General features: G+C 55.2%; 1 protein-coding gene across 1 annotated transcript in view; it reads right to left on the bottom strand.

Moving 5' to 3' along the window:
* The window catches only part of Bcl11b (B cell CLL/lymphoma 11B), an 82,442-nt gene that overhangs the window by 917 nt on the left and 56,115 nt on the right, over positions 1–25,410 (bottom strand). Inside the window, exon 4 of the mRNA XM_004635223.2 lies at positions 6–1,222. Within this exon, the coding sequence (XP_004635280.1) occupies positions 6–1,222 (1,217 nt within the window). The remainder of the gene's footprint in view (positions 1–5; positions 1,223–25,410) is intronic.

A 25,410-nucleotide genomic window follows, 5' to 3' on the forward strand; every position in this document is an offset into this window, starting at 1 on the left:
TCTGCGAGAAGGTCGCCATACTGCGGGGGCAGCGCGCCCAGGCCCACGTTCTCCATGACCTTGCCCAGCACCAGCGCCTTCTCATCCGCCAGTGCCTTGGCAGCGCCGCCCACGCCCACGCCACCCGCGGCCACCACGCCTGCCACCACGCCGCCACCGTTCTCGCGGTTGCGGCTCAACTCCGAGTCCATGCTGAAGCTCGACTCGGGCCGACTCTCATTCTCCAGCAGCAGCTCCTCTTCCTCCTCCTCCTCTTCCTCGTCCTCCTCCTCGGGCTCGTGGCCCAGCGACGGGTCGCTCTCGTGGTGGCGGAAGTCACCGTCGGCCGCCTTGAGGCCCTCACCAGCCAGCTCGCTGGTGCCGGGCTCGGGGGAGCTGGCGGCCGAGAGCCCGTCGTCGGAGCGGCCGGCCAGCGAGCCCGCCTTGTGCATGTGCGTCTTCATGTGGCGCTTGAGCTTGCTCGCCTGCGAGCACGCGTGGTCGCACAGCTGGCACTTGTAGGGCTTTTCACCCGTGTGGCTGCGCCGGTGCACAATGAGATTGCTCTGGAACTTGAAGGTTTTGCCGCAGAACTCACACGACTTGCTCTTGGTGGGTGGCTGCGGAGGGGGCGTGCCGCCGGGGGGCATGGGGGGCAGCGGTGGCGTGCTGAGGAATGGGGACTTGGGGCTGGGCTGGAACGGGTTCAGGAGCCGGTGCATAGGGTTGCCGCGGCCCGGCGACACGGGCGGCGGGGTGGCGCTGTTGCCTGCCAGCTCGCGAAGCCGCCGCGAGAAGTCCATGGCGGGGGAGTCGATGGCCATGGGGTTCAGGCGCATGACTCGGTCGAAGGCACTGGGGTGCTGGGCGACGAGCCCCATCTCCTCGGCGCTGAGGCGGTGTGGGTCCAGGTGGTGTCGCGGCGGCGGGCTGAAGAGCGGCGGCGTGCCCGGCAGGCGGCCCTCGCCGAAGCCGGGATGGTCCCGCAGGATGGGGCCCGTCATGCGCAGCAGGTTGAAGGGGTTGCTGTCTCCGAGGAAATTCATGAGCGGGGACTGCGCCACGGCCTCTGGCCCGAGGGGCGGCGGGATGGTGAGGCGTGGCGTGAGCGAGCTGCTGGCAGGCCCGGGCTCCAGGTAGATGCGGAAGCCGTGCGTGTTCTGCGCGTGCTGCAGCAGGAACCACGCGCTGTTGAAGGGCTGCTTGCATGTTGTGCAAATGTAGCTGGAAGGCTCATCTTTACCTGCGGAGACAGACACACGGACAGAAAGGCAGAGAGAGCGTGAGAAGGGGCTGGCGGGGCCGAACACCTGTAGGCGCGAGGGGCTGGGCCGAAGGGCTCTGCTCAGGAGCCTAACTTCCGTCCTGCAGGCCTGGCTCTGCTGCCACCTTCTTGTCTCAGGCTAGGTGAAACCGCGTGAGCAGGCCCGACCCTAATGGAAATCATAAAGAGCACAGGACAGACGGCCGGGCAGACCTCTGACCACTCAGACCTGGGTCCCCGCCAAGGCACTCCTGATATTCGGACCCCAGCAACTGTTGAGGGTGGGGAGGGATGTCCGACACTGCAGGGCCTCCACCTTGTAGATTTCAAGAGCACCCCCTCCTCAGTGGTGAAGACCAAACATGCCCCCCAACATTGCCCTATGTCCAGCGAGGGGAGGGGCAGTCTCCCACCCCCACCAAAGCAGGGGTTCACACAATATTTGGTTCAAGGAGCTCCTACAGAAACACAAACTGTAATGTCTTGAAAACTTTCTTTTTTGTTCCTAAGAGAAGTGATTGTGGTTCCTCTGGAATAGCTACAGGAAACCCTGTGTGTCATAGACACCACTGTGCAGGAAGCACCCTCCAGCCAAACACAGACACCAAGAACCAGAAACAAAAAATTTCATATGTCCTAGAGACCCCCTGCTGTGTGACAGCTGTCCCTACCCGGCGTCCTCACACACACACCCCAGCCAACGTGGAATTCAGCTTCTATGCACCCCTGGCACCAAGCGACAGTGACACTGGCCCACCAAAGTATTTTTGAAACCCTTTGCCAGAATAGTAAGGAATGAAAGAAAGACCATTGCCAAATCCACCCGGATAAACAGCCACCAGCGCTCATTAAGAGTCTGCCTCTGCTGACACCAGCAGCAAGTTGTACCGGACGCCAGTGGCCCTGAGCCAAACTGTCACCACCTCCGTTCATCATTGGGGTCGTCACAAAATGGAGGCTGAGCCTTTCACCCAGAACCTTCTACAGGTGACCCTTGTAGACCTGTAGGTGAAGCCAGCCGTCCCACCAGCCAGAGCCCTGCTAACACTTCACCCAAGAGAGACGGGCGCAGACAAGCCCTCTCATCAGCCATCAGCTGCAGCGCCAGGAAGGGAAGAACAGGAGTCTACCCCAGGCCTTGCAGGAGACACCACAACGGCAAAGCCCCTTTTGTCTTCTCAAACTGCCCTCTACCTGGAAGACATTAACACTGACATTCAAATAAATCACTGCAGACTCCCTGGTGAAGCCAAAATCAGTCACCCCACTAGGAAGGCCACGTGGGGAGCAGAGAACGCGGTGCCCTACCTTAGCAAGTCCTGGGCACACCAGGCTTTTGTTTTCTACCCACTCATTGAGTTTTTGGGGGGAGGAGCTGCAAATTCCATGGTATCTCTAGCCACATTAACTGGCCTTTGGGAACCATCTATGCCAAAGCCACACAACTGGGGAACTGAGGGCCCCGAATTCCCTCTGAGGGCTTGGTCTCCAGTGCGCGTCTCTCTCAAATCAGGATTACGGGCTTCTGTGTGGCCAGGACTTCCAGGGAAACGCCACGTGTGCAGTCACAGCAGCTGTGCTCAAGCAGGGCACCTGCTGACAGGGGCGCCTGGCCGGGCCCAGGAAGCCACAGCCTGGTACTCACAGGCAGATTCCTCTACTCTCCTTTTGCGTCTGTGCATCCGGGGGCAAGAAGACAGCAAGTAGGACAGAAATAATTTCAGGGTGATCCTTTCCCCCCATGCAGGAGCTTCTCAGGGGACCCTGCCCAATCTGGAAGAAAGCAGGGAGGCCCTTCGAAGCCCTGACACCCCGCCTTCCTATGTATAAGCCACACCTAAAGGGACGGAACTGGCTTCTCACAGTCACTGTCTCCCGTCCTCAGCATTAGTTAATGTCCTTGGAGACAGAACACCTTAGCCCAGTTCCCACCAGGAGAGCTGGTCAGAAGCCAGCCTGACACTCCACATGCTTTTTTTTTTTTTTTTTAAAAGCAAGATGAACTACGTAAGTAATAACTAAGAAGATAAATCGAGGTCCCTTTCAGACCCAAGAGTTAATAACACAATGAAGCGCCATGTCCTGAGAGGTCATAGATCTTCAAATTAAAGAGTTTTTCTGTATCCTTCGCCTGTTTGAGTCACTCTAATTAATCAATCAGTGGCGCACAGCACTCTGGTTCTGTGTGCCCTTGAGCTGGGCCACCTCCTGTCCCCACATCTTTACTTCTTCGGGTAGCTCTGGATCACTTCCTGTGTCTGCTTCTGCTGGCCACATATTTTCTAGAAAGTTCTGAGGCAGTGAGCACTATCAACAGCAGAGGAAAAGGCAGAGGTCCCAGTCAGGCGAGGAAGGAAGAGACTGTTCAGAGCCAAAATGGCCGATTACATTTTTCTTTTTTTAAAGAAAAAAAAAATCAGAATGCCAGCTGCCAGGAAGCGAGTAGCTGCATGTTCTAAAGAGCTCTGATGTTTCCACTTCTTGAGTTTTGTTTTTTTTTTTTTAGGGGCAAAAAAAAAAGAACATTTCTCAAACTCTAACTTGGAGGTGCCTCGCGAAGGAGGTTACCTGTCCATAATTCACCACGAAGTGTCAAAGAACTATGTGCACTCATCAGGGTGAATTTCTGGGCCACTCATTCCCAGGAGAGCTCTTTCCTTATCTGGAGCCCTGAGCCCCCAGCCCGGCCAACAGAACATGGTTCACTGGGAGCAGGCTCCTCCCCAGGTCTCCCCATTGCTGAATCTTAAACCTCCCACAGCCCCCAAAGGCCCTGCCCTCCCTAGACAGCCCTTTCTAGCTCCCCCACCTAGACCCCACCTTTCCTTTCTGTTAAATAAAATATTCATTACCATAACTTCACTCTGTGGTTATCTCTAGCCTTGAAGTAACCCTGAGCACGGGACTGCTTGCCTCTAAGAACCAAACAATGTCAGAAAGTCTTTGAAGAACCACTCAGAACATTTTTATATTAGAAAACCCAATAATAGTTTTGAAATGCAGCACGCAGTCCAGCAGACAGAAGGCCCTTGGACAGCGGGCTGCTTCCAGCGTAGAGCTGGCCTGCTCCCCAGCAAGGTGCTCAACACTGCCTCAGCAACAACCCCTCCTCACACGAGGCCACCTTCCCGTGGGAGCAGCCAGCTCCCTGCAGCAAAAGGCCACTGTTCTCTTTGCCAGTGGAACACAAAATCCACCTGCTCCTGTGGCCCTGAGGTTCCCACTGATAGGTGGAGGCCTAGACTACTATGGCAGTTTACTCTGAAACATCAAACCTGCCCCACAGACAAGAATGCCGGTGGCATGCTGGGTGACTCAGAACCTGGCCCACATCCTTCCTGCTCTGCTTGCCTCCTTCCTTTCTCAGGAAAAATACACGCTGCTGTCCCTTTAAATCGCACGTGGCTTTGCAGACGTAGTCATTGCAGTGGGGTTGGTACAATTTGGTTTTGTTATCCATCCTTGTACCTAGCTGTGGATGTTTCTGAATGACTCTGGCAGTAATAAAGCCCTGGAGGAATTTTAATGCAGCCTGCCTTGTGCGTTAGAGGTTCCAGGAAACCGGAAACTTGCACACGTTGAGAAAACATGCTTTTTTATTGTGACGCTTGGGAACCGACCGGCAACTGGACCTCTACGATGAAACGCTCTCCCTCTGCTATGAGGCTTTTCTTAATGGGCATTTAAATAATTGTTCCTCCTTATCCCTTCGAATACTTTAATAATAATACCAATAAAGGTACCGGGTGGTCAATAAAAAGTACACCTTTAATTGAACCATTATCCCCTCCCCGAAAAGGCCATAATTGAGGGGGTGGATCCTCCTACGGCCAAGAAGGCTAGGGGCTCTAGGTCTCTCAGGCCCCTCTGCAGGCTGCAAAAGGTTTAGCAGCTGGCTTGGCACTGAGACCTGTATCAGCTCATTTCAGCATTCACTCACTGCAACCTCTGAGGGGTGCAAGATCGCTCCCTCTTTAGACGTGAGGACCCCGAAGCTTAGAGAGGCCAAGCTGCACAGCCAAGAAGTGGCAGGGCCATGTGCCCTTCAGATTCCCCCACCCTGGGCAGGACCTCAGCTGCCTGACCGCCCTCACCCCTGAGGGATTCACTGTCCTGTCCACACTTGTCACAGTGAAATGGCCAAGACAGAGGTTCCCCCGCTGCACCATGTATCCCTGGATGCACAGGGGTCAAGCCCACCACAGGCCTCCATCCAAGAGAGGAATCGTTTTACAAAGCCAGTGAGCCCACAGTGCTATGGTCCCCAGGAACACAGTGACAAGGCCACAAGATGCCAGGGAGACTGGACCCAGGGGCAGGAAACCCTACAGCAGTCCTCCTTGTCTGGACTCCAAGACACCCAGGACCAAAGAGGGCTGTCTGTGCCAGGTGACCCCTTAATCCTCCTCCGGCATCTGTGACAGCCAGCGACACCACCACCCCCCCACCGCCACAGTTCCCAGATGGTGAGAAGTGTCGCTGCAACACCTGAGATGTGTAGATTCCTTATTCGTTAAAAACCATCCCCAGGCCAGGGGTGTAGCTCAGCGGTAGAACACAGAAGAGACCCCGGGTTCAATCCCTAGGGCCAAAAAATGAATAAAAGTAAAGCCTCTCTCTCCTTTTATGATGTCAGGAAGAAAATGTCACCTGGGTACCTAGGGGTCTATGCGGCTTTCATTTTTTTGTTTTTGTTTTGGTTTGGTTTGGTTTTTGGCGGAACCGGGGATTGAACTCAGACCTTTGCGCTTGCCAGGGAAGCGCTTATTCTACTGAGCCATCTCCCGGGCCCCTGAGGCTTTCATTTTTGTCTTATTCCTGAACCAGGTCACCTTCAAAGTTGGTCAGCACCCTGCTTGTCCCAAACCCCTCTGCATGCTCCTCAGCGCTCCCCAAGGTGGCAGAGAGGAGCAGGAAAAAGAGGAGCAATGGCAACAAGAAAACCTTAAGAAACAGGTACTGTGAGCCAAGCCCCATACCAGGTGCCCTCAGGAACTCACACAGTACCCCCAAAGGCCCCCGCAGAACCAACTGGCATCCCTGCCATTTTACAAATACAGGCGGCACCTGTGCCTATGTGAATCGGCGCTGCCAAGGCAAAAGCTGGGTCAAGGATAATAGGTGTTTGTTTAGAAGAGAAAAATCTTTCAGAGCAAGTGGTCAGGAGGGGTGCTTGTGTAGGGTACTGGCTGGTAGGTACTCCTTGGTCTGACCTGAGAAGGATATGCGCTGACATCCCCCTAGCTACACCAGCGTCTGCAGCAGACATCACCAATCCATCCTGACACTCTCGCTTCAGACCTGGGATCTTTGTCACCCCACATGCTGACAGCCATTACCAAATGCAGTGTTCATGAGCCTCTCTGCTATCCCCAGATCCCAGTGCACAGAAGCCAAGGTCACGGGCACCAGAGCAGATGGCTAAATAAATGTGGCAGCACTGTGTCCCCCGGGAACAATGACAGAACCAAGAGGTGCACACCCAGCCTGCACTAGCAACTCTGCAGGCAGCCAGGGACACGGCTGCCAGCCCGGAAGAGGCAGAAGCACCTGACAACCTGCCCGGTTGTTTAATGAAACCTGGAAGTGGTGCTCAGGACGTCAGCGAGGGAGGCAAGGGCCTGGCTGAGCTCGGCACCAGAGGCAGAGTCCGCCCTGCGCAGCTCTTGCCTACGTACCCTGATTACCCCAGGCTTGCTACGCACTGTGCATGGAACACAGGGCTCTCAGGCACATGCCAGTGGCCTTGGGTTATTTGACATTCCCCCTCCAGTTGGGTTTCAGACTCCTGAACACAGGTCCGCACTGGTGTCCCTGGCTGCTGACACTGCAGCCCCCAGCCCAGTGACTGCCACTCATGCCCCTGACTCTGTGTCAGGGCTGTCGGTGCCAAGGCGTCCAGTGGCCTGGGAGCTTCCTCCACACCCTGCCAGCAGGAGTCCGGGTCCTGCCGCACCCACACTGGACCCAGGTCACTTGGGCCCTCGCTAGGCATGAGGGAGCCCCAGGGTGCTCACGCACACGGCAAGGCAGCACCACTACCACGTTGCAGTTTTACCTTGCAGGGGGAGGGGCCATGCTGGAAAGCGCAGCAGGCCCTGGGTACCTGGGAGGGACCGAGAGGTAGCAAATGCCAAGCCTAAGCCCTGAGCTCAGCATCCCACGTGTTTTCCTACCATCAGTGTCACTAGAGTCAGCAGCCTTGGGAGCAGAACATCTATCCTGGCTCAGGGAACCTTGAACTTGAACTCCACGCACTGACCCACACCCTCCACACCTGGCCACCTACAAGCAAGACTCAGCCTGGGAGTTGAAGCCAGAGCCCCTGCCCTGGGCAGCAGCCACACACCAACCACGAGAGATGCCGGAGCCCAGGAGACACTAAGAGAAACAAACATGTCCCACCCTTCCACCGTTACCCACGATGGAGCAGAGCTGCAGTCTCCCCAACTCAAGGACCAATGGCAGCCTCCACTGCCCTGAGGACACACCAGGCACTCATCTTTAGCTGTGCAAACCACCCGGGGCCTTCACTCTCCTCACCCCCCCCCCTTGGAGACCATCTGGTTTCACACTTTCCAGGGCTAGCAAGAGCTGGTCCTGCTGACACCACACTTGACCCTCACCTTTCTCCTTGGCCACCTTGTCTTAGCTGTGACAGTGGTCTGTTGATCTGCCTACAGGCAGCCTGTGCCAGGACTTGTGCCAAGCTCTGAGTATTAGGGGCTCTTCTGGGCCCCTCAGGAAGATAAATTAGATCTTCTAGAAAAATGAAACCAAGTGCCATCACAGTTGAGGGACCCATGGTGGCCCTGGATGGGGGAACCTGGCTTAATAAATGGCAGAAGCAGGATTTGCACCCTGTTCAACTGACCCAGGGCTGCTGTCCTATCAGGATAAACTGCTGGCATCCCCCCCCAAAATTCCAACTCTGCCTTGCCAACCCTGGCAGGTGAGGACGCAGCCACGCTTCACCCATCCATTGGTACTTCTGAGTGCCAGGGTGGGCAGGGAGGCCAAACATCAGAATTCAAGGGTAGGAAATGGTCCAGGAGAGGGAGGCCTATGCACCAGGAAAGCCTCACAGTGTCTGTGACATCCAGTTACCCAGGTGCGATCCATGCAGCAGAGGTAACTGCAGACTCCTCCTGTCTGGATTAATGGGCTGGGAGGAAAAGTCCTGGCTTGCAACCTCCAAAGCAGCCTCCAACAGGCAGCTCGGCCTGGCGCTGGGCAGCCAGGCTGGTGCAGAGACACCAGCCAGTCATGTTCTCTCCAGGGAAGAGGTGCAGGCAGCACCAGGGAGTGGGCACAGTGGAGCAGTGGACACAGAGTCCAAAGGGATGCAGAAGCTGTGGCAGGGCCTGGCACAGGAAGGTCTGGGGTAGGGGCTGTGGGGAATTCACATGGCCAGGGCCAGGCTGCCTGGAAGAAGGGTGGCTCTGTGTGCTTCAGGACCAAAGCAACACAGGAGATGGGATGGAATTCCAAAGGGGCCCCACGTAGCCTGGGCCCCCACATTCTTCAGGGTTGCTTGCCTGCCTGCCTGTCTACCTATCCTGATACACCCCTGCCCATGCCCCTAACTGGGGCAAAGATGGGGGTCTGTGAGGACAACCCATGGCTACGTCACAACTGCTGGCAACCCAGACAGGTATTGCTACGGCGAATGTTGAGGGCTCCTTCTCATTCACTCCCACAAGTCCCAACACATGGCGTTGTCCTTGGTAGGCTTCAGACCGGTGCACAAAGCCCACGAGGAAGGGGACATCTGGGGACAGCTTGACCCATGTGGTCTGTGCAGTGGGACTTCAGACGAAGAGACTGGTGGCCAGGGAGGACCAGGGAGGACCCTTGAGGAGGAGCTGGTGGTACAGATTCAAAAGCGAGAATGGAGGGAGGACAAGGCCAGCAGAGGAGGCTGGGAGCACCTGCAGGAGGGGGGCGAAGAACTAGAGGCAAAGCTGAGAAGGGGCTTGGACCTGCCCAAGAGCGCTGCAAACGCGTTAGGACACTCAGCCACCAAGGAGCACTCCGGCAGCCAGGGTCCCATCAGGGTGACACTTTCGGATTAAAAAAGAAAAACAGAGTTTCTAGCCCATGCTTAAGAAGTGTTCAGTAGAACAAAGTCCCAGTGCAACAAAAGATCTTTGTTTCTAAGCAGGCTTCCCCTTCCCGAGAAGTCAGATGACCACATGGCATGAACAAATGAAACTCAAAATCAGTCGAATGAGGTTGCACCCAAGGGGTGGCTTTTGTGTCACCTCTTGGCCAGGAGCACAGTTACCCCGGCTGTCCTCACATCTGAAAACCCCAGGACTGCAAGTCCATCAGGAACAGGGTGGTCCAGGCTCCTCGGAAGATTCACAAATCGGCCTGGGGAGATAGTTCGGTGGTCTAAGCTCCTGCCGGGCAAGCGCAGGGACCCAGGTTCAATTCATGGTACCACAGACTATGCCAGCCTGAAGCCAGGCGTGGTGGTGCAAACTGAGTTCAAGCTGTGTAGTGAGACTCTGCACCAATTAAACTTTTTTTTTTTTATTTTAGGGAAGAGTCTACAGGGTGTTCAGGGTCTCACTACTAGATCAGACTCATAGTAATCCACCTGTGTACAGCCTCCCAAGAGCTGGGATTACAGGCGTGTGCCACTGTACCCAGTCTCAACTGTCTCAGCATGCTCCAGGGGTGGGGCCAGCACGGCAGGCCAGGGATCAAACCCACCGCCCCTGTGCCTGCTTGCAGGCGCTTTAATCCACTGAGCTATTTGGCCGGCCCAATTTTTTTTTTTTTATTTAAAAAAGAAAACGCACAAGGATTAAAACTGAACTGGGGTGGGGGCTGGGGAGATGGCTCAGTAGAATAAGAGCCTGCTTGGCAAGTGCAAGCTCCTGAGTTCCATCTCCAGTACCACAAAAAAAAAAAAAAAAAAAGAAAGAAAAGAAAGAAAGCTAAACTGGGGCCGCAGGGACCCATGCACCTGAGACTTCCAAAACAGTCTTCCTGTCATGGTTCAACGGCATAACAGACCAGATGCACAGTTTCGCACTCAGGAGAGACACCCAGCCCCCAAAGAAAATGAAATCGCAGACCAGCGGGGCCACCTCCGTAGGTGAGAACAGCAGCGGTTGTCAGTGCCGTGGGAGAGCAAGGGGCCGGACACACAAAGCGACTTGGCAGGGGCGGGTCGTGGGCAGCACAGTCCTCGGCGTCGTCCTCGCAGCCTCCCCGCTCCCATCAGGGGCTGTGAGGTGCCCGAAACAGTGTCAGTCTTCCAGGAAACAGGACGTGTGCCCTCAGACGCCCTTGAAACCTGCTTTCCATAGGGGACCCTGTGTGCCTCCCGTGGATGTGGAGGGGGCTGTTAGATGGTCTTATTTGGGGGGCTGTCCTTCCCTCCAATTCAACGCGGACTTTCCAGGAAGGACTTCAGAACACTGGGGATGGGCGCTGCGCAGAAAATGCGACCGAGAGACAAGAAGCCAGCCACCCCGGGCGCCAACGAGGAAACAGCCCGGAGGCAGCTGCAGGCGCGCGGGCACCCGCACGCGGCGCGGAGCCTCCTCCCGCGGGGCCACGCGACGCAGGAAGTCTCGCTGCTCCCTACGTCGCGACTTCCTCCGCGGGCCAGCCTCCATCCTTCCCGTCCTTAAATCCACAGAAACCTCTACTTTCTGCCCCAAGAAGTATGGCAAGGGCTGTAAATCTCGCTTTAATGGAGTGTACGTTTAGCTCTGAGGAGATAATTGACGTTATGGAGAGCTTCGACGCCGAGTTATATAGGTTAGCAAATGCAGAGGGGACTCATTACCGACGCACTACAAACAAGTAGTAATATATGTATATTGTTCTGAGTGGTGTTATAGCAAAAGTGCTCCGGTCCACGGGGATTGATAAAGAACAGGAAAACAGCAGATATGCACTTGTAAATTTGTCTCATTTGTCTCTGAAGTTAAAGGTTATTCCCTTGTTCTGAATTTGTAATAAAAACATGCTAGCCCAGGGTTTGTGGAGAATGTTTGAATATTTAAATTTTGTATAATGATAGGCAATTATAGGGTAAGAACTGGACCTTAGGAACTGGGGGGTCCCCCTAATGACTCCTTTATCTTCAGTGCATTCTGCACGTGCCTCCCCCCAGGGGGCTCAGGATGGTCTCAGGACCACTACGCAGTGACCAGCCCATCTTGGGCTTTGTGTCATTAAATGAGCGAGCTATCTCTGCAGCTGGCGGGTCGGGGCAGGCTGGTCAGTACTCCGCCTCACTGGGGAGATGGCCGGACCAGGCGTGGGGAGGAGCCTGCAGGGCACAGTGTGGGTTTCCTCTGCCCCGGGGCCTGTGCCCTTCCCCCACCCTCTCATCCCCCGGAGGTGGGCAGGCTGGCAGGGTGCCCCAGCGGTGCCCGGGTGGGGGCAGCGGCGGCACTGCGGCAGGAGCCCAGGTGCCCAGCTGGAGCCCAGGTGCCCGCCTGGCCATGGCTGCCCGTCTGCCCAGGTTAACCAACTGCAGTGCTAGAGCAAGTCCAGCCAGCCCGTCACCAACACAAAAGTCATCAGCCAGTGAATGTTCTTTTCTGCACCACAATTAAGACGAATCAATACGACGTGCCACAAATGGTATTTTACTCTCAATAAGAACTCGAGCTGAGTTTATTCAGAATATTTTAGCGCTTCCCCGGGGGATTTTGGGCCGACGCAGATGGCAAATAAAGTACTCAGCCTAAGGCTACAGCACATTATGGTAATTCTAATGTCAGATGTACTTTAATATACAGCTCTATTTAATCACCCCATTATTTCACATTTCCATATGAAAAACCTGCGGCACTTCTGCAGCGCCTTGCCTCTGCCACGGTGCCAAGCTTCCTCCAGCCGCTGCCGGCAGCCGGGCTGTGGTCACCCTCGCCAGGCTCAGCTGACAGCGCCGAGGGTTCCGGGTGCCCGGATGCACCGGGAAGAAACCAGAGGATTCAGAGTGGTGCCAACAACACCAGGACAAGAGACACAGCACACAGGTTCTCACAAAAAAAGGCAGGGTATGTGCCACACACACACACACACATGCACGCACGCATACAGGAGGGATGCCAGTGTCAGCCAGGAGCAGTTACAGCCCAGCTCAGAGGCCCTCTCCAAGCACTAGTGGCCACCATGGTCACTGGGCAGCTCGGGGGCAGGTCCAACGGGCACTGGCTCTGGCCTATGATCACAGCACCACGGCAGCTGGGCTAGCCCACAAGGAAGGCTCACAGCACTGTGGGCAAGTGCCAGGGGAAGGAGGAAATGTGCACGGGCAGCACGGGCTGGGCCGGTGACAAAGGAGGAGGAGCGCAGCAGGAAGGAGCCAGGAGCCACCGCTGCCTGCACTGTGCATTCTCCACAGGACCCCCAGGTGGTCCTGTCCAGCTCTCAAACCCATGTCCCTGGGAGGTGCAGCTCCACCAATTCCAAAGGTCTGCAGCACCTCGAGGCTGGCTGGGCGGGCCAGCTGGTGTGTGGGGAGCAGCCAGCGGAAGCCCAAGTTTTGGCTGAACCCCGAAATCACTCTCAGGAAGTCACACCACATTCTGAGGGAGCCGGGCACAGGACCTGCCAACCACCCCAGTCTACATTTCTCAGAGATGCTCCGCTTGGGGATCTGTGACATCTGCCACCTGACCCTGCTGGGTGCCCCAGGAATGAGTCAACATTTAAACCCACAAACGAGATGCTTATAAGTGATCACAGCCATGTCACCAGAGCAAGGCCCTCACCTGGGGCCAAGCTGAGTACCATTCCCAACACGGAAGCAAAATGAAATCTCTAGGGAAGGGGGGGGTGTGAACAGGGAGGAGGGAGGGAGGGAGGAGGGAGGGAGGGAGGGAGGGAGGGAGAAAATATTGAGAAAGTCCCAGAGCACACAGCCAGAACCACTGGGAAATTCCTCCAAAGTCCTTCCACCTGTAAGACTTGTCACTGCCTAGAAGCTGGGCCTGGGGCATCTGTGACAGACAGCTTGCCACCTGAACCCTGGTGGCAATATATATATTTGGCGAATAAAATTCAGTAGTAGAATTTACTGTCAATTTCCAAGACTTTAGAGTCCACTTTTTTTTTTTTTCAGTACCAGGGCCTTCACACTGAACTATATACCCACTCTGTTTTTTGTTTTTTTTGGTGTTTTGTTTTTTGTTTTTTTTTTAAATTTTGAGGCAGGCTCTTGCTAAGGTGCCCAGGTAAGCACAAACCAGTGCTCCTCCTAATTCAGCCCCGAGTGCTGAGATTACAGGCTATGCTACCACCTGCCCAACTAGAATTGGTGACTCGATGGTGAACCTTTTAGAACATTCAATGATAAAACAAGTCACTGCGGCACAAGTCTGCCACCACCGAGCTAGCCTTGGACTGGTGTTGCATATTTGGAAAAACAGGCTGGGCCAGCTGGTTTTCGACAGAGGGATACTTTGCTCCTCTAGGTAACATGACTGTCCTCTATGAAGGGGCTCAGAGTGCTTCTAACACCTAGCAGGTCGAGGTGAGGGAGGCTGCTAAAAATCCTCCAGTGCATAAGACGGTACCCAAGAATGGTCAGGCTCCAAGGTCGGTACCCCCAAGGGTGAGCAGCCATGGCTGGACCTTTAACTCAGACAGTGGCCACCTGAGAGCGCCGGTCCCAGCCCAGGAACACAGACTCAAAGGGACAAGCCAGGCAAGGGCTCGGGAGGAGAGCAAGGGGGACAGAGGCAGAGGGCGGGAGCTGAGACGCATGCGGAGGAGAGCCCACATCATCCACTTCTGGCAATAAGTGAACTGTGGAATTCCAGTCAGTCTCATCACTGCAGAAATCAACTGAATTCCAGAGCAGCCTGGGACCCTTGAATCCGGAGCTCTGAGGGTCCCGGTGCTGCACTGCAAAGAGAACTGCATCCCAACCCGGCAGTGGCAGGTGGCTGCCACCAACAACCGTCCTCTGTCTGAGGGACCCTCCTTCCCGAGCTGGCCGGGCCACTTGGGCAGGGGACACCGGGGGCTGCCCTAGATTCAGCTGCTCTGCAGCAAGCCTTGTAACAGCGACTGCTGGAGCTCAGAACCCAAATATACTTCCTGAAGTCAAAGAGATAAAAATACAATTTCTGCTGCGTACGCCACTCTTTCAGGCTGCAGCCGCGCTCGTGTGTGGTGGAGCTGCGGGGAATGACCATGCAAGCTTTAGTGATTTTTTTTTAAAACACAATCCGGAGAGATTACATAAAAAGTACAATTAAGGGATGCTCAGCATCCCAAGGCCTTCGAGAACGTGCCGCCTCTGGAATATTTTTAGAACAATCACTGGAGTGATTCTTCTTAGTTGTAGAAACACTCCAAATCAGAAAGTCAATTTTTCCTCTATTTGCAGAAGTGAGCTGGCTGCTCTGGACGCGACGCGCGTGTTTTGCTTGGCGGCTGTTCATAACACTGTCTTGGCAGCCTTGCTTGGAACGCGCAGGCAAACCTGGCTCTCGCGTACAGTAGCACTTTCATTTCAAGAGCCCCAGCCACGCTTCCCTAATAACAGCCTGAGAACTGCAAAACCCCTGTAAGACCAGCCCTTTAAATCGGGAACAGAGCGGGGCTTTTGGGCAGCACTCGCCACAATAGGGGCTATAAACCGGGGCTGGGGCTTTCAGTCCAGAAACAAGGCTTTAGTTAACAGCAGAAGACAAACAATGCCCGTGCTCTGGGGACGTTGCTCTGGGGACAGGCTGGCTTGCCAGCGAGGCTTCACCTCCTCCCTGCCACACACAGACCCAGACCCCCAGCTCCTCCTCCCATCTCCTGCCCTGACAGGAAGCAGGTACCATGGCCAGTAAGGATGGGAAGGGCAAGGGTGGCCTCAGAGTCAGTTGTCCCAGGCCCAGGCTGTGGACCCACAGACTTGGTCCCCTGCTCCCACATCTGGCTGAACTTGACCTCCAATATTTCCTCATCCACAAACGGAGATGAGGCCCCAGCTGAGAAGAGAGGCAGCCCTACGGCCATCTAGAGTCCAGGCTCCTGCTCTGGAGAGCTACTCAGTGCTAAGAATGTCAATGACCAAATGAGTTAATGAATGAACACATGAATGAACAAAAGCCCGCCAGCCAGCCAGCCTGACAAGACTAGGAGGAGCCCACCTCTGGACTCCTCCTCAGCAAGCCCAGCCACCACCCCACCAAAGCACCCTGGGCCCTGCCTCCCAGCGGGCATAAATAGGGGACTTCCAGGTACAATTTCCGGCCCTCCCCAGCACCAAGAAATGCAGTTACTTGAGCTCCCAGAACTGCTCCTCACCACAGCCTCTGCTTCACACGTTCTCCTTTCTTTCTCTCTGTGTTGTTTACAAAGGTTTCATTATGTTTTCAACTAATCAGAAAGGCCCCGCTAATACACAATTAACATGTGATTATAAAAAAAAATTAAAATAGCTTCCAGAAGAAGGAAATGTAATTAAGTAGAGAATGCTTTTCAATAAGTGCTTGCTTTAACCCATCCTCAGAACACAGGCTGCGCTCGTCCACAATGCCTGGAACAGATGCCAAGGGCAGAATGTTAAAAGCAAGTGAAAAAGGACATTATTTTCTGGGGGAATAATAACCATCACTTGGCACGTTCCACTGGAGGATTCAGATTCTGGCGGCAGAGGGGTGACCTTCCCCCCAATTCTCTCATCACTCTTTTCTGTAAAAATGTTTCCCTTCTGAACACAAAATAAATGATTATACCCAAACCTAAGACAAAAGGAGTCAGTGTAACTAGGTGAGAAACAATAGTCACACACACACACACACACACACACACACACACACACACACAGAGTTCACTGTCAACACAAGTTTTAGCCCAGGCACTGAAGATTCCCACTTTTTAATCATTTGTGTTTATTTTTTTTTTATATCCCTTGGGCTAAATTTCCTAAGGGATCGCTCTTTAAAAGCTCCCAATCGAAACTTAATTTTTAACCTCCAGCACACAAATCAGAAGGATGCTGCTACTTCCTCTCCTTGCCTGAATTATCCCAGATCCTCCTTCACTGTGTTTTATCGGCCCCAAGGCTTGTTAGTCAACATGAATTCAGCACTGGGGTTATCATGGTTTCTCCCCATCAATATGGCCCCAAAGCAAACTGCAAATCTAACGATTTCCCAAGAAAATGGGGATTTTGTAAGAAATATGCATGTGCCGGCCATGGAGCATCTGGTCCTCCCCACAGCTCTCCCCAGCACGATGCAAAAGCAGCTAAAGCTCAGGCGTGGCAGCAGGGCCCAGGAAGGGCTCTGCTGGGTCCACGCCCAGCAAGGCCCTGCCTGCCACCTCCAGGGCCCTCCGGACTGGGGTGGCAGCACAAGTGCCAAGGAGCTGGGCAACGCCAGGAGGAGACTCAGTGGCAAAGCTGGCACTCAGTCCTCTGGCCTCCAGGGCACTCAGAACCCAGCCACTACCACTCCGCCTGACACATGGCCTTTGGCCGCCAGCTGGGTGAGCCTGGGCACAGCACCCCATCTCTGAAGCTGGCCCTCGGTGTGAAGTTCCTTTGCTATAGAGTGGCCGCATCTTCCTGGGGAGTCAGGGGTTCGTGTGTATGGTCACAAAGTGGGGAGCCCTGGGGATTCACCTCTAGAGATGCCACCACCACAGTGCAGCGAGGGACTTCTGTGACCACACCCAGCATGGGAGCTGAGCACCGCCTGTCACATCCTCTGGGAACATCCAGCCTACGGACTAAACGGCCAGCCACCAGCTGTAGCTTACACAGCCCTCTCCCCAGAGAGCACAGATGGGGAAACCGAGGCTGTCCAAAGCAGGAAAGGACTTCACAAGCTCAAGGACTCAGGTCTTTGGGTGCCTCTTCTGCCCACTGCTAAGACTAAAAATTACAACACCAAAGCCAAGCTGGCCCCTCATGCAACATCTGCTGGCTTCCTGCCTGCACTTCCAGGCCCCCATCATCACATCCACCCTGGTGCCACTGTGGTCCACTCTGAGCCAGAGTGCCTCTGGAGGCCACGAGGACTTGGCACCCCACAAGCAACAGCCTGCCCTGGTCGAGCCCCACTGTGTCTCAGTGTGTCCTCCGTAACCCCTAGGAAGACTGCACTGTGGACCTCAGGTGGAGGAGCCAAAGCTTGGAAAGACAGGTAAAGCGACCTCCCCAGGGCCACACTGCTCCCTCCACCCTCAATCCCGTGACAAGCCAGACCCAACAGAAACAGGACTGCAAGAGACAGGCCCCACCCCAGAACGACCAGCCTCGTCCAGTTCGCCCCTGCTCCATGAAGCACAGCCTGACCCACTGTGGGTGCCCTACCCAGGCCTGCTGGACCCAGCTGAGTAAGGCCTCCTGCCTGCCGCCCAGAGGAGCTGTTAAAATTCTGCAGTTGGCACCCACCCCGCGCGTCTGCGCAGTGCAGCAAGAACTGACAATTCTTCCTAGATAAATATCTGGAAAGAAGTCGGGAAACAATTAAAACTAAAAGCTAATAAATGATGAAGAAGCTCAGGAGCCAAGTCCTGGCCCACTTCCCAGTCTTCATTCATGCATCAAAAAAGCCCCAGCAGTCCGAGGCTTCCAGGGCAGCTGGGCAGTGGGGCTGTCCGGCACGATATAAATGGGGATTTGATATGATCGAATGTACTCGCCATGTTCCCAGCGACAGACACTATCTCCCGGCGCCCCCACCGCCGCCTGCACCTCCCCAGCCAAGTCCCCTTCCCAGGGGACACGTGACAGATGATCGTGTAACCAGGCAACGAGGGAGGAAAGGTTCCAAAGTTCCTCCACAGGAGCGAGCCAGAACCGCCCATTCTGTTCCTGGTGGCTACTGGCCCTGACAGTCGTATGTGGACCTTAAAAGCGTTGAGGGCTGGGGGTACGCCAGCCACATCCAAGCACCTAAATATCCCGTCTCCTCCCCTGCCCCACCCGTGCCAGGTGGCCCAGCACACTGCAGGAGAAAGACAGTTCCACACACTCTCCGACAACCACTGGGGTCCGGGGGGTGGGGGGGACTTGCAGTCCTTGCAAGTGCCGTGACAGCCCATGTGGCATGCAATAGTGGTGTTCAGTGGCCCGCTCTGAAGGCCTACGGTGCTTCCCAAGGATATGTGAGACACCCCGAAAGCCTGTTCCTGCAGGGGGCACCTCACGGGCCAGGTGTTTCCAGGAGCTTCGCATCCTCCCCAGGGAGGTAGCCCTTAGGGTCGCCACACTAATGGAGGCTAGAAGCACAGAAGGGAACGCTTACCAAGGACCCACCGTATGCTGGGAAGTTCCCACATGCACAGTCTCAGAAACTCCATTCCCACCTGGGAACCTAATTTTCTTTTCTTTTTTTGAAAAAAGTCAAAGGACTGAGGGCTGGGCCCAGAATCAGAAGCCAACGATCTATCTGCCTCCCAGGCCTGTGTCCATCTCAGGGGCACAATGGGGAATTCTGCTACCTGTCACCTCGCTCAGGAAAACTTCTAGGGGTGCAGATGCAGGCGATGGGCCGGAAGCAAGGGGCAGGTGAATGAGAAGGGCCCAGAGGCGAAAGGCTCCTCTCCCATCCTGCCTTACTCTTCAGCTGGAGACAGTATGCAAAGCAGGCTCCGAGCTCAGAACTCAGGGCACAGCTGTCATTTTCTTCCTCTCCGATATCCACTGCACACTTAATAAAGAAAATGAGTGAAGGTGGAAAATTGAAAATTGGAAAAGAGAATAATTTTTTTTTCACCAGGCGAGCCTCCCGTCCCTGTGGGTATCAGAGGGTAGTGAGGGGCACTTCCAGGGAGGAAATGAAGACCTTGCCAGGGGACAAGGGTGGGGAGACAGTCTCTAATGAGGTTCCTCTCACAACACTGAGATCCACACCCACTGCCCCTCTTCCTGGCTGCAGTGGAACAGGATCACTCCTAATGGCTCTATCGGAATGGAAATGATCAGAGCCGAGCACTGCCAGGCGGGAGACTGCGAGCAGCAGCTCATGCGGGGCCCAACCTGGGTGAGTGTCTCCACCGCAGGGCACACACCGCTCCCGAGGGAGGGTCTGCGCCCCCAGCCCCCCGACTCCCAGTTCAGAGGCCCCAGCACCCTGTGGAAACAGCACGCTGTGGCAGCCGCTTCCACACGCGGGGTGCCCGCGGGGCTGGGAAGCAATCCATCCCCGCCCTGATGTCCACATCCATCCCCGTCGCAGCTAAGGCCTCAGTGGCTTTCTGGGAAGCGGAAGGAGGGGCTGATGAAGCCACAGGCTTGGCAGAGGCTGCCAGTGCAGGGTACCAGCTAGAAACTTCTCTCTGCCACCAGCAAAAGCCATTGTAACTTTTGAGGTCTCCATCACTGCCTTTCTGATTTCTCAACAATCACTGTCTTCTTATTGAAAACGTAAAAGATACAGAGGACTAGGGAGGAAATGTAAGCCGCCAACGCAGCTTCTGCCCAGATGCGGACGCTTCTTTCAGATCCGTTCCTCTGGATTTAGACGCAGGCACGCTCGGGCCTCTGCCCACTGTGTGCTGACCATGCGGTGTGGCTCGCTGGCCTTCCCTCTGGACATTTCCTCAACGCTAGAAACATCACGACTCAGCTTTCTCTGGCACTGGTTGCAGAACCCAGATTCTTTACATGAGATGACATCCCCCGCCCTCCGTCTCTGTATTTCTATCTTGAGACAGGGATCTCACAAAGTCACTAGGTTACCAGGCTGGCTCTAAATCCTGACCCTCCTGCCTCAGCCTCCCGGAGTGCCAGGATTACAGGCATGCACCACCACCTTCGGCTCACACTAGCGGCCGTGCGGTCCTTCTCCCACGGCTGCACCTCGTCTATTCCACCGTGTGCTTCCTGTCTGAATCCACTGGCTTCCAGGTCTCCACTATCACAAGGCTGATCCTGGTCTCCGCAGCACCCCAGAAGCACAATTCCTGAGTCCCAGCCAATCCACACTCATGCTCAGAGCCCAGGGGCCACCTCGACAGAATGCTTCACCCTACATGCAGTGAGACATCTATATAGAAGCAATCATTCCGGAAAAACCTTACCCGGCTTAAGGCTGGCAGGGCGTCAACTCACCTCATCCCTCCCAGGAAGATGGAGATGCCATCCCCTGCGGCCCCCAGAGGCAGCCTCACCCCGGTGGCAGAGCTGGGCACCTCCCAGGGGCTCCCGCACCACGGAGGGAGGCTAGCCATGGGACACTGTCCACAAACAATCATTTTAAAACACAAAACAAACAGAAAGAGCACTGCCCATACTTTCGCGATACTTGTCCACTTCCTGAAAATGTGAGATAATGAATAAAAATGTTCATTACTGAATTATTCACTTTTCCTCCCTGATTCACGTCCTGGTAATTACCGTGACCAGCCTAATAAAAACTGCTACAAACCGAAGGTCAACTGGCAGTTAGAAGTGTTCATTTTCATTTCAATGTATTCATCTCTGGTTCCTAATGGCCTCATTTTCTCCCATGCTCCTTAATAAATACCACTGAATTACAGGTTAAATAGCTAAATTAAATTATTGCAATTATAGCATGCAGAGCCCTGAATCTGGGTTTACCTTTCCCAGTTCAATTAGAGGCGAAGTTTCAACAGCCACGGAATTCTGATTGCTGTCAATATTCTCAATGGCTGAGAGCCTCGCCCAGATATCTGGTGAGGGTTTTTCTCCCCCTTCTTGCTTCCGAGGGGCTGATTGGAGCGCTCTTAAGTGAAACAAAATCACACAATCAAAAGTGGTTTTTGGAAATCTACCACGAGGCATAATTGAAAAGGGAGAAGACTTAGCAGGGTTCTGGCTACATGCTTCGTGTGTGTGTGTGTGTGTGTGCGCGCGCGCGCGTGCGTGCACACACACGCACATGCATGCATGGGTGCATGGGTGCAAACGTGCACGCGTGCGTATGTACACAAAGGAACACGCCATCTTCTGCAGAGGAAATGCACATTTTAATAAATACAGACCCTCTCCTGCTCATGCCACCAGCCCACAATTATTTTACAAGTCCACATTAAAGAACTTCCTCATTTATTTAAATCTATCTGAATGCTTGTTGCTCTTGCCTCGCCTCAGGATTAATTATCCAACGTCCCTTATAAGACAGAGTGTCTTAATAACGCGCAGAGCCTGGGCAGGGGCGAGAAAGCCCTCTCTAGCTCCACCTCCCCAAATCCCAAGACATAAGAGTCTATTTCTTGTGGAAGAGCTCCCCCTGACTTCTCTGTCCCTCGGCTTCCACAGGCACCAAATTCTGCCATAGACAGGGACTCCTGGCTTGCTTGCTTTCTTAAGCGACCTTATTTACTCCCACAATGTGTGAGCAGCGACAAGACGGCCAGGGAGCGTGTGGAGAACAGGAAGTAAGGTGCTGCAGGGTCAGGAGCACGCAGCTGCATCTGCTGCCCTACACAAGGCCCAGGCCTGGCCCAAGATCCCAGGCACAGGCATCCCCAGCCCTGGGAGGCCAGGGGTCCCTGGTTTGCTTGCTGAGGTACCCACATCAAGAAGCCCTCAGACCAAGACAAGCCTCTTCCTAGAGCAGTATGTTCCCTCAAAAGAAGAGAAATCCTCACCCAGGCCCAGGGACACCGAGGCAGACAGGAAAGAGTGCCAGTTTCACACCACGCAGCCTGTCCTCCTGGCCAAAGGCACAGCCAGAGCCCCCCAAGTGTCTGATCTGGGGCCACAGCACCCCCAGATTTTGACAGAAGGTTAGCATGATTGATGCAGACACTAATGTAGAATGGATCAGAACCAGCAAGTCTCAGACAAGCAGTTACCCTCTAGCGTCCAGGGGCTCCCTGAGGTCCAGCACAGGGCAGTCACTGGCCGACAGGAAATGAAGCCCCTGGATTGCTGGAGGAAGTAGGGTGGGGAAGAAGCCAGGGCGCTGGCACAAGGCCAAGCGGACTCCAACACCCTGAATTCCCAGGCCCTACATTTTCCTAGCAGAAGGATGAAGTGGCAGAGCCCCCAGGTTCCTTCCAGAAGTGGCTGGCAGTCCAGGCAAATATTTCTGCGGGGGAAATGCAGCATTAGCTTCCTACCCCTCAGACAGTGCCAGGCTCACAGGGCAGGGTACCGAGAGCACACGGACCTCCACTGCGATGGCAGTCAGCAGCTGCAAGGCCAACATGCACCACCCACCTGGAATGCCATAGGACACAAGCGACACCGCGGCCCCCACCGTACAACAGGCTGCTCGCACCCAGAGCCAGGCCTTGCAACATCTGAGACGGGTGTGCTGCTGTCAGGGCCATGGACCCTGCACCCCTATCCCCGTCATCCTCCTCACAGAGGCCCCTCCCCATTGTAGGCAAGAAGCCTGAGGCCCAGTGTGGTAAGGTGACCAATCTACGGTCACACACTGGAAGCTCTTGGGTTGCTGGGAATGAACTATGCCCTGGGGAAGCAGGTCTCCTCCTGGCCCCAGTCCTGGCTTTGTGGCTGCCTTGGCCTCCTCTGCACCTGGTCCTAGGCACCCTACAATTGAGCCATCACTGCCGGCTGACAGATCCCAGAACAGTACCCCTCACGGCACTACCCACCGGGCGCCCTCTGCCTTGAGGGCTCCCAGCCAGTCTGCCCACAGGGAGAACTTCGCCTCCTTCAAGGGTGAGCTCAGCCAAGCTGCCGGAGCCCCCACCAGCAACCATGCTGGGCAGCAACTTGGCACCCAATGACAGCCTCCCTGGGGTGGGAAAGGCCGGCCCAAGCCCGGCAGCAAAGAATCCACACAGCAGCACCCAGGCCCAGCTCAGCCGAAGGCTCCGCCTGGCTCAGGGCCACCCCTGTAAAGCCTACCAGCAAGGGCAGAGGGCAGCTTCCATGAAGGAATCCCCACCCAGCCAGACCTTGTAAGCGGCAGATGTGACATCGAGCAGGGGCTCAGGCCCTGGGCAGGTGTTTCTGAAGCATCCTCGCTGTGCAGGCCTCCACAGGGATCCAGGAACAGCCCCTGCCCCCCAAAGCCGCTTTCCTTCCTCCTTCCTTCCTCATTCACGCCTTTGTTGGGTTTTTTGTTTGTTTGTTTGTTTGTTTGTTTTGTTTTTTGTGTGTTTGGTACAGGGTCTATGTAGCTCGGACTTGTAGTGATCCTCCTGTTTTCAGCCTCCCCAGCACTGGGACTACAGGCGTGCACCACCACACCCAGACTTGTTCACCCGCTCAGCGTGCCCGGGGCAGGGCCGGCTCTGCATGTGGGATCATGCCCTTGGTTTCTCACCACCTACCCAACTGGAGGCAGTGTCTTCTGGGCTAGCCTGTGTGCTGGCAGGGAGGATGTCCAGAGGAAGGGGACCTCTACTCTGGACACCACAGGGTCACTTCGGCCCCGCAGGACCTTTAATGCAGTGAAGATAGAGTGCTGAGGGTGAGCAGGAAGCAATCCTCTGCCTACCTCAGCCTAATAAGCCCCCATCACAGCACCTAGTCCCTGGGCCATGCCCTGGAGCTGCTGGGCATTGGGCAACGGTGGGCAGGATCAGCCCATCCCACCCCGTACCCTCCTCCCACCATTATAGCTGGAAAGGCTCTCCAGAGTCTTCCAGCCATCCTCCCTCCCTGGCTTCCTAGGCTCTGCCCAGCTCCACAGCACCAGTGTCCTGGGATCCTGCCTGGTCAGAGCCTGGCCCAGCTGGGAAATGCTGACTCCAGGGCAGGGACCATCACAGGGGAGTTGTTACAGACAGGACTTAAGCACAAGCTAGTGCTGGGGACCTCTGCAGCTGCCCTTTCACAAGCGGCAGCATCCTTCTGCAGGGACGAGGAGACCGAGGTACCTAGGATGCCCCACCTCCTGCTGGCCTCCTACTGAACTCTAACATTTCCTGGATCTCACTGCACTGTGACATCACAGGGAGTTGGGGGTGGTGACACCCCCACTACCATCACCCCAGCAACACTGAGCTGGTGTGACACCCAACCAAAACCTGAACTTTCTCCTCACACCCAGGAGGGGGGCAAGTGCAGATGGAACATTCTAGACCAGTGGTGGTGATCCCATAGTACACGTGCCGTGGTGGGCTGTTCGTACCACTGACAGCTCTAAAAGGCTCGCCATCACTGTTCTAGACAAACTGTTACACTCCCCGTGTCCCAGCTACATCCGGAAGCCCCAAAGGCCTCAGCTCTATCCCTTCTTCAAAAGCATAAAAACCACATCAGGCACAGTGATGCACAGGCCATAATTCCAGCAGTCAGGGAGGCGGAGGCTTGACTGAGAATGACAAGTTCAAGCCCAGCCTGGATAACTTGCCAAGACCCTGTCTGAAAACAAAAATAAAAAGAGCTGGGGATGTAGCTCAGTGCAAAGGCCCAGGGTTCAATCCCTGGTACCTTAAAAGAAAGAATAAAAAAAAAAGGTAAAAACCTAAAGTAAGGTGCAAACTCACCCACAACAAGGCCATGGGGTTGAAGGCAAACACAGTTCCCTGGCAGGGGCCTAGACGAAGCCCACTTGGGGCGACGATGCGGCACAGCCCGCAGCCCGCCATTGGCCCTGCCACTCAACACTGAGGGGTCCTGGCACAGGAAGGCTAGGGAGAGCACTCTAGAGCAGACAGTCACCTGCGTCCCTTCTTGGATGTGTCTCTTTCTTTTCCACGTGTTTGTTTGGCTTGGTTTTTTACAGTCTGGGTGCAGAACCCCAGCTGTCCCATGCTAGGTGTGTCCTCGGCCTCTCCTCGGCCATTTCTTCATGTGGTGGCTACTGGGCCTCAGGCCTCCAAAGCAAGAGAGATGCTGGGGACAGGGGCCCCGGGAAAAGTCCCCTCCACTCTGGTGGCCCAACGTGTGTTGCAGTTGGGGGGTCCTGGGATTGTCCCCAAGCTGTCAGTCACTCTTGATGGGTGACAGCTAGGTATAGCTAGCATCCAGCCACAACCCTGCCTGCACCCAGGGACAGGGATGGCTGATTCTGAGTCTGCTTGTCCTGCACGAACCGCACCCTGACCTGCAGCACAGAGCTCAGAGTCCCCAAGGAGGATACAGCTCAGTGGCAACAGGAGCCTGGCACATCCTCGCCTTCCGGCTGGGAGGATGAGGTCAGGGAGGAGCCAGCATACAACCTGAGAGGGAAGGCTGTACACAGCAGAAGCCGCACACCTCTGCTCCTGGAAACGGCAGCATGCGCACATGTCCCCAGAGCAGTCCAGGTCTGGGCCACAGCAGAGCCACACTCCAGGCAGTCCTG

This window comes from Octodon degus, unplaced genomic scaffold, assembly GCF_000260255.1.
Source record: "Octodon degus isolate 3935 unplaced genomic scaffold, OctDeg1.0 scaffold00070, whole genome shotgun sequence".
In the NCBI taxonomy this organism is placed as follows: Eukaryota; Metazoa; Chordata; class Mammalia; order Rodentia; family Octodontidae; genus Octodon; species Octodon degus.